Below are 15,334 nucleotides of genomic sequence, written 5' to 3'. Positions count from 1 at the left end.
TTCCGTTTCCCACTTGTAATGAACGTTGGTCTCCTGAAGACTCTCACCGAACGGAATTGTATTAAATTATGGGTGCAAGTCCATAGAACTGTTCTCTCTCTCTCTCTTTGGACCTTGGCGGCTTTTTCAGTTTCTTAATGTGTACATGGTAGGAACCCTTGGACCAGGGATCAGCCCGACGCAAGGCCGCTACCTACACACAGAATAAACACACAGGCACCTATGCCTCGAGTAGAATTCGAACCCACGACACCACTTTCGAGCGGGCGAAGACGGGTCATGCCTTAGACCGCGCGGCCACTGTGATCGATCCCATAGAACTATTTGGTCAGTTTAAATGAAGTAGGTTAGGACGAGCTGAGCGAGCGTCTAGCAAATGTCTCGTGAAAGTCTAGGGCATACCTTGGAGGAAAATGTTTTCATTGATTATGAACAAGAGCTTTATTTAGGTTCATTCTAGTCCAAGGCCCGGTGGCCAGTTTCTGCCTTTCCGGAAGTGCAACTTCTTTGTGCAATGGAATTGCAAATTTACGTACGTCCTGAGGGCTTTTACCTGTATCCAATCTCAAGTTCGGCAACATTCCTGCAGAAGTGTAGGTCTAATGAGAATAATTTGAACTAACGTTTTCAGTGGGGCTGCATTCATTCTTTCTCAAACTTTGTCCAGAGTTAAAAATTTAGTTGTTATTTTCCGAATCCACGTGTTCCTCTACTGTGCCGGGCAAATAAGAACATCGATGACAATTTTTTTCCCCCTTGGCACTACAGCCCCAGTGGGCCTAGGCCTACCTCCATGAACTTCTCCGTTCACTTCGGTTTTTCTAAATCTTACACATTCGGTAGGACTCCTTGGGCGGGTGATCTGCTCGTCACAAGGCCTCTACCTGTACACAAACAGAGAAACGCGCACACACAAACTAAACATCCATGCCCTAAGTGGGATTCGAACCCACGATCCCGGTTTCCAAGCGAGCGAAGACAGTACATGCCTTTGACCGCTCGGCTACCGTGACCGGCCGATGACAATTACAACAAATAATTCTATGATTGTCCACCAAGTTTCTGACTTAAGGACTACTCTGTAGGGTGTTCCGTTTCAGTGATCGCTCATCCTTGGAGCTAAGCCCTTCTTTAGAAGCCGCCAATTGTGCAGCTACTCACGAACTTCCCAGCATTTTATAGAACCCGAAGTTTCATAACCGTGTCCACAAGAGCCCTCAACTGTTCCCTACCCTGAGCCAGGCAAATCCGATCCATACCATCCCATTCCATCTATCTAAGATCCATTTTAATATTGTCCACCCGCCTACGCCTTGGTCTTCCCAGTGGTCTCCTTCCTTCTGGCTTTCCCACCAATATCCTATATGTATTCCCTTTCTCTCCATTCATGCTACATGACCCGCCCATCTCACCCTCCTTGACTTGATCATTCTAATTATACTTGGAGAAGAGTACAAGTTATGAAGCTCCTCATTGTCCGTTTCAGTGCTAGATATGAAAATATGAACACTAAAAATTTGGGTGGTGGATAGGCCTTAAGGACTTAGTAGAGAGAAATTCGGATATAGATCGACAACCCGAAGAGGATTCGAACCCGCGATCTGAATATTCGAATGGTCCAAGATCGTGTGCACCATACATCACATGGGCACTGTGATAAGGTGAGAAATAGATTTCTGTCATGTAAGGAATCGTGTACTGCCTGTGTGATGCAGGCTACCGTGGAGGTCTATCTCCTGGCATCTGTCCGTCTTGTCATGGCTTATCAGTGCTCAGCTAGCTTAGACCGAGCAGATAAAGTGGACTCTTTCCCGTCATATCCAATTTCGTTTATCTGAGCAATTTATCTGCTTGAGGGGACAGCCTGCTACTGCTTCAAAGTTTTCTCTCTTTATAATTTTAAGTACCTGGGATGAATCTATGAGGCTTTTACCTCTTCTTGGTGCTTGCTTAGGAGTGTGATTATCACCTTGAATTCTGAGTACGAAAATCAAACCGTAGGGACAAAGACCGTGGCTACAACTTGTTTCAGGCACAGTAGGAATATTCCGACAACGGCCTTTGAATACACGACCACGTCTGAAGTATGTACAAAGAGTGATTGAAACAGACAAGTTCCGCGCGTTTCTCATGTTACTAGTAACTGCTAACCTACAAACAATATTTTATACAAGATGTGTAGGTATATTTATGAACAATTTCCGGACCAGATTTCATTAGCATCGCCGTCTGGAAATGTTCTGCATTTGCGGGTTCTTGTTATTTTACATTTTACAAAAACGGCATTTCCGTTGCATTTTTTCAGAACATTTATGGCATTTCAGGATCGTAAATTACGTGTCACTATTGTAGTTCCAACCTCATATTACAGCACACCGGCCGTGTTGATATTGCTGATTGTGGAAAGTTATAAGATATCACTGAGGTGGCCTCCAGTGGCATACCAAATTTTGTAAAAATCAGTCGACTGATTCCAAAGTTGAAATGAGGCGATACATACAGAGACGCAGAGCACACTTACACACACGGTGACAGATATAATGATTTCATGAGTTTAATTTTTCTTCTTAAGGAAGGAAAGCGGGCTAAAAGTGATCGAAACAGCCATAAAATTAAACCCATTTGTGAACAGCGCCAACATAGCTGGCATGCATACTTCCGATCTGCTGTGTGTGCTGCGTACCACGGATGGACGCACAGTAAGCTAAGACTGACCTGTATTCTCGCCGTACCCCGCAGATGCACCCACTGACCCGCTCTTCACCCCCACGCGGTCCTGCGACAGAAGATAGTGCCAAGTAGGAATGTAGCTCTCAGGGTGCCAGCTGGCCTTTCACTCCAGTTTTAAAAGGCAAGATTCACAAAGAGAAAGGCGTTGCTGCTACAACTTTCGGTTTCGTAGCTTCCTGAACCTGGCTCCAACACGTTCTTACGTTCTTTCTTGTCTTACTGAACATCCTTGTACTCGCATTGTGGACCGTTATGGACTGCGTGGGTTCTGTAGCGCCACTCGTGATGGCTGCTGTCTCAGTCAACAGTCTAATGCGAACTTCACAAATACAGTTCACAAGATCTTCTGCAGGCTTTGTGTAGCTTTAAACACGAAAACCATTAACTGGAATGGGGTTTCCGAACTTGACCTACGAAACCGAGGATTATTCAAATTTAGCAGAAGGCAACGTGATGATGATGATGATGATGATGATAATAAAAGTAGTAGTAGTAGTAGTAGTAAATAGCGACAAGAAATGGATTGAACTCAAGTAATGCTTGCTACCATTCAGTCCAGAACCTTTTGCCTTCTCGTCTGCTGTCTAAAAACATAAAAATAAGAATATACAAAACTATAATTTTTCCTGTGGGTTTGTACGGGTGTGAAACTTAGTCTCCGACATTAAGGGAGGAACATTGCCTGAGGGTATTTGAGAACAGGTCGTTGAGAATATTTGGACTGAGCGAGATGAAGTGACAGGAGGTAGGAGGAAACTGCATAATGAGGAGCGTCATAATTTGTACTCTTCTCCAAGTATAATTAGAATGATCAAGTCAAAGAGGATGAGATGGGCAGAGCATGTAGCATGGGTGGGAGAGAAGAGGAATCCATATAGGATACTGGTGTGAAAGCAAGAAGGAAAGAGACCACTAGAAAGACCAAGACGTAGGTGGGTGAAGAATATTGAAATGGATCTTAGTGAGAGAGGAACCACCTCTGTGGTCTAGTGGTCAGAGTTCCTGCCTACATATCCAGAGGTCCGGGTTCGATTCCCGGCTCTACCAGATTTTCTGAGAAGTAGTGATTCTGGAACGGGGTCCACTCAGACTCTTGATGATAACTGAGGAGCTATTTCAAGGAAATAGCAGCTCCGGTCTAGAAAACCGAAACTAACAGCCGTGAGGATTCGCTGCGCTGATCACGCGACGCACTCTATCCGCAAAAGTTGGCACTCACTTCGCCGACAAGCGGCGGTTGCTCGATCGGTATAGTTCGCTTGCGAACTAATATCACGGAGTTTGTTTGTGTGTTTTGTTCTTAATGAGGTAGGATGGGATGGCATGGATTGGATTGATCTGGCTCAAGATAGAGACCAGTGGAGGGCTCTTCTGAACACGGTAATGAACCTTCGTGTTCCATAAAATGCTGGGAATTACTTGAGTAGCTCTACAGTTGACGACTTCTCAACAAGGGCTCAGCTCCGTGATTGATTGAGTGAGCGAGCGACATGAAATGTCCTTTTGCCCGTGAATTCTCTACACAACCCAAAGGCCCATAACATGTTGTAACCTCAAGTTAAACGATGCAATATTCGTCACTTCAAATTTTATCTTAAAAGTAAAACAGCGACATACCGACCACGTGAAATATACTTGTTTATATTGCTGAAAAATTAGATATAACCACATTACATGCGCCAAAATAATACATGAAAAAATATAAAATATAAATTCTGAAACTATATAAGTTGAAGTATCAATACAGGGTTATTCATAAGTCCGTGAAACATTTTAAAAATTCACAAGAAATAAACTATGCATCGGGAGCATGGCAATTCTTACGCCGATAGAGAATGAATCTCTCCCAGTTTCTTTTTGTGCCGCCATTCCCTGCTAATCTCAGGGATCTTAGCAATCGTATCCCCGCTGCTGTAGCCCTGGTCAACCGTGATATGCTGACACGGGTGTGGGAAGAAATGGATTATCGCATAGATGTCTGCCGTATGAGCAAAGGTGGATACATTGAGCATCTGTGAACTGTCTAAAAAAACTTGGTGAGTTTATCTCTATTTCAGTGTAATAAAATTTGGTATCCGTTGCGTAGTTTATTTATTGTACATGTTCAGAATGCTTCACAGACTTATGAATAACACTGTACAATAGTTACGCTTCAAGCTTCTAACGGTTTTGTGAATCTGTAGAGGAAACTCGTGAAGTTTCGCAGTAATGTGGATAAATGAGACAAGCATTCCGGCAATTTTTAATTTTCAATATAACATCATATACTGGTTCAAAGGACAAGGCTTCATTAGTATAATTGCTATATCAAAGGAATATCTAATTAACATACACACTGTGTACAGTACAGGTAACTTTACAACAGTCATGAAAATTTCTCAAGTCCGTTAGGGCAGTTGTACTATTAATCATTATATGCCAGAAAAATACATTTAAATGCAATGTTCATTCGCTCACGAACTACAGTTTCCAAAATCGCTGTGTGAGAAATGTTACACTCTGTAGTGGGATTCTTCTTCACAACTAAAACGCACAAAATTGGGTACATCACTGGAGGACTCTACTCCTGTGCTTCTACCTGCAGAGTGATGTACGTACCGCCTCACGTGGCTCGCTCTCAGTCCAAAACAAAACGGAAACATCTCGGTTACGTAACTAACAGTTTTGGTTTATATTCCGAGGCCAAATGAATCGTCATCCCCTTTTTAAAATGGAGGTGAACTGAACAACCTTTCCTTAAGATTGTTAGGTGTGAAATCTTGTATTACTCCTACACTGTGAACACTGTCGAACCGTCCTCTAAAATCCGTCCAACTGCAGTTTCTGCGTCATTTTCGTAATAGTTGTTCTTTTCCCCTGGCATGAACGCCGTCTGCATGGCGTGCAAAAGAAAGGACCAACAAATGTCACAGTGTAAAAGTAAAACTGCCGATCACAGTGGCCGCGCGGTGTAAGGCATGAACCATCTTCGCCCGATCGAATATAGGGGATCGTGGGTTCGAATCTCACTCGAAGCATGGATCTCTATGCGTTTATTCTGTGTGTAGGTGGCGGCCTTGCGATGGGCTGATCCCCGTCCAAGAGTCATACTATATACTCGTATAGATTAAGAAACTGAAAAAGCGGTCAAGGTCCAAAGGGCTGTAAGACCATAGAGAGAAAGAACAAAGTTGTCCCTCTGCTTAATTAATCAAACAACACGCCATAGAAACATATGGGGGAGTGGAGGTATAGCTCCATCATTCTTGATCTCGGCACTACATGTAAGTGAGTTGTCAGCCTCACGCACCGGCTGCTTTATACCCAGAGAAATAATCCCCAGTGATCACTGAATAGAATACCTGGTGTCCCCAGATCCGGCATTAACGCTGTGGGGTAGAGAAAATTCTCTTGCCCGTGCCGGGAACCGTACCTCGCCCATCCAGCCCTCAGCTCGTCGCTATGCCGACTAAGCTACACCGGAAACTCACCTCCATTAATGTCCAGGTCAAGAGTGCTGGAGCTCTACCTACATTCCCACACATATCTTCTTGGTATGGTGCTTAATTATTTAATCACAAGAACAAGTGACAGCACATGTTTGCGTATATTATTTTGCAACCTTTGAGACTAAAATCGAACCTAAAAGGCAAAGCATATTTCTTGAAAATCTAAGCACTCTATTGATGACATTTTGTATTCAGGAGTGTAAAATGTTTGTATGTTGGAATACTCTCATTCAGTGCAGTCACACAAGCAAATTAAAACAAATCAAGAGGTATAAACTCATTAGCCATACCATCTTAAATGCCTGTAATAAACAGCAGTGTTTATTGCGACTGTCTACAATTCAGCGAATTTCCGCTTCCTGGGCAAATGCAATGACCCGATATGCAGGGTGTTTCTCAACATCTGACTGTACAATTTGTGTAACTTCTAAGTTATTGAACGCAATTGTAGATATATAATATATATATATATATTTTTTTCGCAAATCGTTCGACAAAGTTGGGACAATTAGTTGTTGCCTTGGTAACGCTAAACTGAATAAGAATATGGCGTCATGTACGATGGATCAGGAAGTGTTTGTTTTCAAAATGTTCACATCCTGGCAGTTCTTGCGCTGCTGTGAGAGTTTTCTGTTCGTGATGCACTACCGAGAGACACTACCTACCGAATTATTGGACAGTTTGAAGAAACTTGAAATGTGCGTAATAAACGTGAGAATGGGCGTAAATTTAGCACATCTGTCTGAGAAGTAGGGGGTCTGGAACGGGGTCCACTCAGCCTCATAAGGATACTTGAGGAACTGTTTCAAGGAAATAGCGGCTCCAATCTAGAAAACCGAAATTAACGACCGTGAGGATTCATTGCCCTGACCACTCGACACCCTCTATCAGCTAAATTTGGCACTAACTTCACCGAAAAGCGGCGGTCGCTCGGTCGGTATAGTTCACTTGTTGACTAAAACCACGGGTGTTTTTTTTTGTCTGTACCGAAGTTGTCGGTGCAGCAAGGGAAGCAATAACAAGAAGCACATGAAAAGTGTGCGACATTTAGCAGAACGAATTGGGGTCTCAAATAGCACTGCATGGAGAATCTGTTTGTGATGACTTGTTGCTTCCTACAAAATGTAGCTGAGTCATCCATTGTCGGAAGATGGGATAGCGAGACGTTACCCTTCTGCGAGGGAGTAAGAGCGCTATTGGTGGACAGTTCGATGTGTCTTGAGTGTCACTTGGTTTTTTGCTGAAGCACACTTCCACTTGGATGGTTACGTTACAAGAAAAGTGTCCGAATTTTGACCTAAGAGAATCCAAGTCTTGCCGTTGCCATCCCACTGCATCTAGAAAGAGCTACAATACTGTATGAGTATGCCTTATCGGTGCCGGTTTCATCAATGGTACAGACACTTCCGCTATTTAACTCAGTCTACTGATTCAGGAATTTGTTCCATGCCTGTTGGGATATGGTGCCAGACCTCAAACGAACAATGTCATACTTTGCTTGCTTCGTGACATCTTCGAGGAGACAGTTCTGTCGAACAGATATCCTGCGCTGTGTGAGGAACCAAACTCACCCTTGCGATTATTTCCTTTGAGGATTCTTGAAGGACAGGGTGTTTCAGAAAATGAGCAAACAATTCCGGAGCTAAAAACTCGTATCCAATCAGAGACTGAAATCATCTGACAAGAAAGTTCTGAACAATTTTGTTCGTTTGTATGAAGCCCGTGATCTTCGATTATATCATATTTTTTCCCCTTTGGCGCTACAGGCCAAATTCGGGCCTTTGCGAACCTCCATGAAACTCTCCGTTTCATTTCGGCTTACTAGATCTTACACATTCGGTAGGACTCCTTGGGCGGGGGATCAGCTCGTCGCAAGGCCTCTACCTGGGCACAAACACAGAAAAACGCACGCACACAAACAAACAAACAAACCCTAAACATCTTTGCCCTGAGTGGGATCAAACCCACGATCCCGGCCTCCACGCGAGCGAAGATAGTATATGCCTTAGACCGCTCGAATATATCACATGGAACATGTTTTATGCAACAAATACATTTCCCCAAGTGTGTAGAACGATCTGTGAAAGTTTCATGTAATTGTATTTCATAAGAAGTTATGCTTTAAAGCATTATATGATAAAAACTATATTTTTATACATTTAGGAGGTATCGCTCTTTAAACCCAGTATGTCAGATAACTTTCTTGCACTGACCTAAACGCGCAGGAAAATAGTGTTTTAAGTTCCGAGGAATTAGCCATACTGTGAAATTAACCTTGTTTTCCCCTACCGGCTAAACCCATTATTAAAGATGGCCTCATTTATCATGCGGCTGTCGTAGATTTTGAGTTTTCTTTTTATAATTTAATTAAATCTGAGGTTATACTTGTTTTAATTTGAAATTTGAGTACTTTACTGGCTGTTAGTTGTAGAAATATATCAGTCCTAGGAATTTGTATTATTTTGAAGGTAAAGTTTTGATAAATTAGGCACCATGCCATGAAGGCTTAAGGGGGGTGGACATATACCTCCACGCATTGTTAATCTCGGCAAGAGTTGAAATAATTGGTCAGCTGGGTGGGAGACAGAATCGCAAAATGAAATTCTCCGTCTCTACCTGAAATCGAAACCTGGTAGTCTAGCTCCTATCCCAATTAATACCGCATATTCACTGAGCTACCCTACTTTACTTTTAATGTGCATATGTGTAGTATTTTCACGTGTTGGGTATGTCACGCGACAAATAACTTCACGTGGGTCTCGGATTTAGCGAATCTTTATTGAACACTCACTCTTACACACCTTACAATTATTATCACTTGACTTCTGGCCCAATACTCTAGTACTCCAATACTCCAATGCGACGTCTCAACTATCATTGGCCGTGGGTGGATCTCAACTGTCTCTGGTGGCGGCTATCCCAAGACTGTCTCGTTCTCTCAATACTCAGTGCTCTGGTCGTTCAAATCCAAGTCACATTGCGACTGACGGTCGTGTCGTAAGCTCTGCTTATATAGGCGTTATGCGGACTGGATACCAGACATCATTTCTCACGGTTCCGTTACCGCTGTTCAGACAGTCCGTTGTTACGGGAACGCTCTTTATAGATTACACCGGTAACGTGTTTCGTCTCACCCGTTGTTACTCAACGACAATTCGTTGCTACGATTTGTCGCTGCGGGAACTCCACAATTTCCACGTAGTCGTTGTCGTGGAAGTGTCCGTTCCGATTGTAGAGGTTGTCGCGGTGGTGGACGTAAGGAAACGCGTCACAGAATATTCTTGCAAATATTTAGGAAAAACGGCAGCATTAGTTTGCATCAGAACTTCTTTTTTCAATCGTCCTTCGACTTCACGTTTTTCTCAAACTGCCTTCACCACTTTGTTCCGCCATAAAAAATAGCCAACAGTACAACTTGCTGGCGTGTTCTCTCCATTCATGTTATTTATTTAGTCATCTTAACCTTTAAGTCTTGACGCTCCCCGTTATATAATTTACTACTCTCTCTCTCCTCATTTCTTGTGCCTGCACAGTCATCGTGTTCACTTCTTGTTCCTGCAGATTTTGTAATAAAATTTCGTAACGTCCAACAACTTATGATGCCTAGAGATTCTAATCTTCAAGTTTTCATACATAAATATAAAGAACTATAATTTACTGTGATTATGATGATGATAAACGCATTTTTCTTTCAGTTTCGTTATAAACTTCATTATTAAATAAGCCAATCGCATGGAATTTTTCTTGAGAAATCTGTGGATTTAGTACCTGAGGTGGTCAAGAAATGTACAGCTTCTAGGCCTGCGGAACCCCAAAATGTTCATCATCATATTTGATCTAATCTTGAGCCAACTGAATCCTATCCACATTTTCAAATTCTGTATTTTACTATATTAATAGGCCTGTTATCCTCCGGTCTACACTTAGCTCACCCAAGCGGGTGGAATGTAAACGATCACTTACGAGGTCCAATAAATTGGCCATTCACGTGGTGGTCTCTTTATTATAGCCTGATTATTAGGCAGCATCAGCAGCATCATCATCCCATCTTCGAGTCCCACTTGATTAACCAGCAGCTTTGTTCTGTGTGACCGTCTGAAACTGCTGGATGGACGGTGCCCCAGTTTTCCACCCGAGAAGCCCGGTCGCCCCTCCCAAACAACGTTAGAAACGGTTATGCTTACAAGTCGCCAGGGCTCAAGTTGGGCTGCACCGTCACACAGTTTACATAATTTAGTCTAAATGTAGCAGTTAAATTTGTGTGCGTTCTTAAGATTCTTAAATTGACCGCAGGGTACTCAACAAATTTCGATTAAATTTAAGGTTGGCAATATCTACTAAAGATGAGAGTAGAATTAGAATCTACTCCGCACCTCTCAGGTACAGCTCCCACCGTGCATAAAGCCGAAGCCTCATTTTCCTCAAAGAATCTTGGATCTATGAAAATTTAATTTTATACATAGCATAAATCACAGACTTCATTGAGAACTATATATATATATATTTTTAATTTTTTTCCATTCAGTGCATGTTTAACGAAAAAGAATGAAAAACTAATTTATGAATATGCAGCGTTGGGTGATTAGCTTTACGACAGTAAGTATGTATTCGCAATGAATTGATATCGGATAAATGGCTCATGCATAACAGATATTTAACGACATAACCGAGTTCGTTTTCGGAGAGGGAACATGGCATGTGCGAACGAAATTCTCCTGCGTCAATAAACTAAAAGGCACCGAAATACTTAAATTACTATAACAGTAACTGCGGTAGGAGCTACAAGATGCTGTTATACTGTAACGTGTATAGCTAGGCAACGGCGCAATGGACACCTCGCTTAAGGTCAGGCAACAATAGTACGAATGTTTATAGCTCGTTGCGAGATAACAGTCAGCGAACCAATGGACTGGCGAGCTAGTTATCGGGTGACTTGTTTTCTGTGAGGTTTGCGCCACGCAACAAGAGGGGCTGTGTTTTCTGTGCGTGGTCCGTGCCGAGAGGACATGAGAGATAACGGGAATGGCAGTTGACTTCACTTAAGTTCCGAAGTAATAAGGGAACAACGATGTGACCAGAAGAAAAATTAGAAGACTTAGTGTGTGACGTTACATGTGCTACAGTTACAGTAATCTTGAAAGTGTAAGAACTAATTGTAATTACGACTCTTGAAGATCTAATAAACCTATTCACCAATCCAAACCCATACCTTAATAACTGAAACACGTGAAAATACCGTAGTCTTGCTTTGTTCCTGTCACAGGTCGTGATGAGGTAGTTTGTTTAGATGACCGGTTGACCTCTTTTTCTTAAATTATAATGCACTGACGGAGACTAATTTCAGTCCCCGACAGGATCTGGATACCAAACGATAAAGCGCTTGACTTATTTTGATAAGATATCCGAGATTAGAGTCATGAGAGGTGTTTCATGATATTTCTGTCGTTCCAGACAAATTCCATGATATCTAGCTCTATATTGCAGTCCCTTCTTAGAAAGTTCTGGGTTGCTCGGTTATGCAGATTCCCTCTTCATATAGACCGAAGGTTAAACAGCCCAATTCTGAGCCGCTACGTCTCCATTTTAATACAAGCCCCTGTCCCCCATCTATGCTCTTTACAGACTTCCTGACAAAATTATTCATGCATTTTTTATCTCCGTTTTAAGCCGCGCCATAGCTCAAGCGGTTAGTCGCTGGCTCTCCATCGCGGCGGCCCAGGCTCGATTCCGGGTCTGGTCAAGTGGGACTTGTGGTGAACAAAGTGGTGCTGGGGCAGGTTTTCTCCGAGTCCTTCGGTTTCCCCTGCCAATATTCATTCCACCAATTGCTCCACAATCACCCTCACCTATCATCTGGGGCTGGTACAATAGCCCAGAAGTGGCTGCAATACAAGGGACTTAGTCCCGCCCCACTAGAAATAAAGAATAAATAAATAAAAGAATATCTCCCTTTTGCGAGCTGCATATTTCACCTCTTTCAGCGTATTTCAATTAATAATACCAACATCATTACTGTACTTGAGTATCAGTTTCGAAGCTCCTCGTATAACTTTCTTGATCTCGTTACAACGCGTATATCAGCCCTAAATTGTCACGTGGTTTAGAGACCTGTAGACGGGGTTCGGATTGGTAAGCCGATTTATTGGGAATTCACCAGTCGTAACTACAAATAATTACACCACTCTCAAGATTACTGTAATTATGACACATGTAAAGTCACACACTAAGGCTTCTCAGGCTGACTTCCCGCAGCTCTCTCACCGACAGCTCTCTCCACTCAAGTCTGATCTAGCCCTAGCTACACGCTGTCGTTAATACGGACTCGGACCACATAGGGTCAAGAATTTTTACTTCTCTATGTCGTCCATACCGGCTCAGGGGTCCACCCAACCTCCTATTCAATGAGTACGGGGGGTAAAGATGCCGGAGCCTGAAGCTGACCACCCACCTCCAAATAGTGCCGAGGTGAAGTATATATGTGGATCTATACATCCACTCCCCCTACGTCTTCATGGCACAGAAAAGGGTATAGTTATCCTTGAAACAAGGCATGGAGGCCCTATGGATTATGGGACGTCGAGGCTCCCACATTTTCTAGACAATCGGCTCACAGATGGCGGTGAGATCAGCCTTATGCGCTAGTCGCCCTTTACCCCCAGGAAGATTTCCGGAACTCATTTCTGTCAGAGGTTGAGTCAATCCCAGGGCCATATTGCGGCTGGAAGCGTTAGGTCAATTGAAAAACCCGGTGACCTTATCGGGAATCGAACCCGCGACCTTCCAGATTGTAGCATAGTTCCGCCTATTTAAAGCAGAGGGACAACTTTACATTTAATAATAAAATAAATAATAATCACAATAATATGGAAGATAAAGCTATCCCCGTAACATGCCGTAGAGGCCCATAGGGTTGTGAGACATTGAGGCTCCCACATTTTCCAGGCAATCGGCTCATAGACGACAGTAGCCCACTGCGCGAATCCATAAGTTAACTTACGTCACGCTAGTGGATTTACTTAAATACAGTATTAATAACACACCGCTTATATAATTTGTCTACACTTGTATATTTAATAAAATATTCAAACTTCTTATGAAAACTTTTCTGAAAGTATTAGCTACCTGTAGGCATGCAAGAGAAGTAAACATGGAAACTCTGTGAGTTCCGCAACGTACTCCTTCCTTCAAATATTTTTCTATTAGTGTATAGATATGGGATAGGCCTATAGTATCCCCATTTCCTTTCTATTATTTGTTATTCCTCTCGTGGTTTGTCTATCTTAATGCTAAGCAACTTTTCCTCTTACATTTCATTCATCTACCTCATCGCCTCTGATCCGCTACGCTCGCTGTTTGAGACCTTGTTGCTACTTGTGATATTCAGTGCTGTTCGCTTTTCATGCACATCTGACCCCAAGATAATTGACTTTTTACCTGTCCTCGTTGCCCGTTGCAAGCGGCCGGTACTGTCGCCGTTATCTCATAGTGAACATGACTTAACGGTCGTGACTGAGGTCAGTCTGTCTGGTGCACCGTGACGTGACGACTGGAGCACAGGAGGAGGTCATATAGCCAGCCTTACAAAGTGTGGGTTACAGAATAATATAAGAGAAAGAATTCTCTCTTCTCGAATATAACTTCGTTTAAAATCAGTCTCGATGTTTCGAAGGAACATGTCGCCTCCATATTGAGGGTCGAAAAATAAACCAAGCAAGGAAACCGATATGAAACTCGAAGCAAGCAGAAGTTATTCTTCGACCCTGAAATGGAGGACACATATATCTACGAAGCGTCGGTTGATTTCCAACGAACTACACGACGTTATATTCCAGATGACAGAACTCTTTATAACCACCGCTGTGAGTAACTTAAGTCCTAAATGCAAAGAAAGTTTAAGCCAGAAGTTCTGAACCTTCCAAGATCTGGATCCAGATTAGCCGTTATCGTCGACTGGGACGCGGGTTAAGGAATGAAGATAGTTTATTGATAGTTTATTAAAAATGATACTAACTTACTATTGGAAATTGATTAACACACTTCTCAATGATGATTTTTAATAAAATCAGCCATTAGTAAACACTTCCCACTTCGACTGCTTGTTTAATCTCTCAATGTCAGAATCAGTTTATGTTGTATTCGCACGTCTCTCTTCAAACCTACATCTTAATTAAACCGAAAGGCCGCTCACTGACAAACAGTGATGATATTAACAAAGTGTGCCTTCTGGTTTCATGATCCGTAGTTCTGGGGCAAATACGTTTTGAATAAAAATTAGTAGCCCGTCATTAGCGGATTTTTCCTTTAGTTCTCGACTGAAAAAGAAATTCATATTAAGGTACTGTCGAGGGCCGCGACATAGCTCAAGCGGTTAGTAGCTGGCTTCCCACCGCGGCGGCCTAGGTTCGATCCCGGGTCTGGTCAAATGGGATTTGTAGTGGACAAAGTGGTGCTGGGGCAGGTTTTCTCCGAGTACTTCGGTTTCCCCTGCCAATCTTCATTCCACCAATTGCTCCACAATTACCCTCACCTATCATCTGGGGCTGGTACAATAGGCCAGAAGTGGCCGCAGTACAAGGGACGTAATCCCACCCACTAACAAAGAAAAAAAAAAAGGTACTGTCGAGCCTTCCTGCTAGTCTGGTCGATTTATATTTGGTGATTTTTTAATAATTAGTCACTTGAAATTAGATATTCAAATTACTTGTTAATTTTTTCATATCGGTCCAACATCATCCTTACCTTGTAAGCAACACATATTGAACTTCATTTTTTTCACTAAAATATTGATTATAGGACTGAGAAGTGACATACGACTAAAATACTGACTCAATTAAGGTCTACAACTATTATATATAGTAATTTTTTATATTTGGTATATTTATGGAAATCATAAGGAAAATACAGTGGATTCCGGTTAATAGGGTCACCGGTTAATCGAGACAGCTTTTTATTTGTGGCAAATCATGGAAGAAAAAATCAGAATATAACTAGAATTTGCTTTGCTTACTTGGGACACCACGCCGTTTAACTGGGCTAGTAGCTGCCACATGGCGCGCTTCTGATTGCTGCTACGTCATCAGTGAGTCACTGACAGTAAAATGAACACCTGGCTACAG

The 15,334-nt window shown here is 42.5% G+C and overlaps 2 protein-coding genes across 2 annotated transcripts in view; one reads left to right on the top strand and one right to left on the bottom strand.

Moving 5' to 3' along the window:
* LOC111874583 overlaps positions 1-15,334 on the top strand; it is a gene marked incomplete at its 5' end in the record, with an annotated part of 144,065 nt that overhangs the window by 68,369 nt on the left and 60,362 nt on the right. The gene's annotated exons all lie outside the window — the stretch shown is intronic.
* LOC111874581 overlaps positions 1-15,334 on the bottom strand; it is a 57,342-nt gene that overhangs the window by 33,333 nt on the left and 8,675 nt on the right. The window contains exon 2 of the mRNA XM_023870194.2: positions 2,716-2,776. Within this exon, the coding sequence (XP_023725962.1) occupies positions 2,716-2,776 (61 nt within the window). The remainder of the gene's footprint in view (positions 1-2,715; positions 2,777-15,334) is intronic.

Source organism: Cryptotermes secundus, unplaced genomic scaffold (assembly GCF_002891405.2).
Source record: "Cryptotermes secundus unplaced genomic scaffold, Csec_1.0 scaffold1296, whole genome shotgun sequence".
In the NCBI taxonomy this organism is placed as follows: domain Eukaryota; kingdom Metazoa; phylum Arthropoda; class Insecta; order Blattodea; family Kalotermitidae; genus Cryptotermes; species Cryptotermes secundus.
Note: the sequence above shows the minus strand (reverse complement) of the source record. Positions and strands in the feature narration are given on the sequence as shown.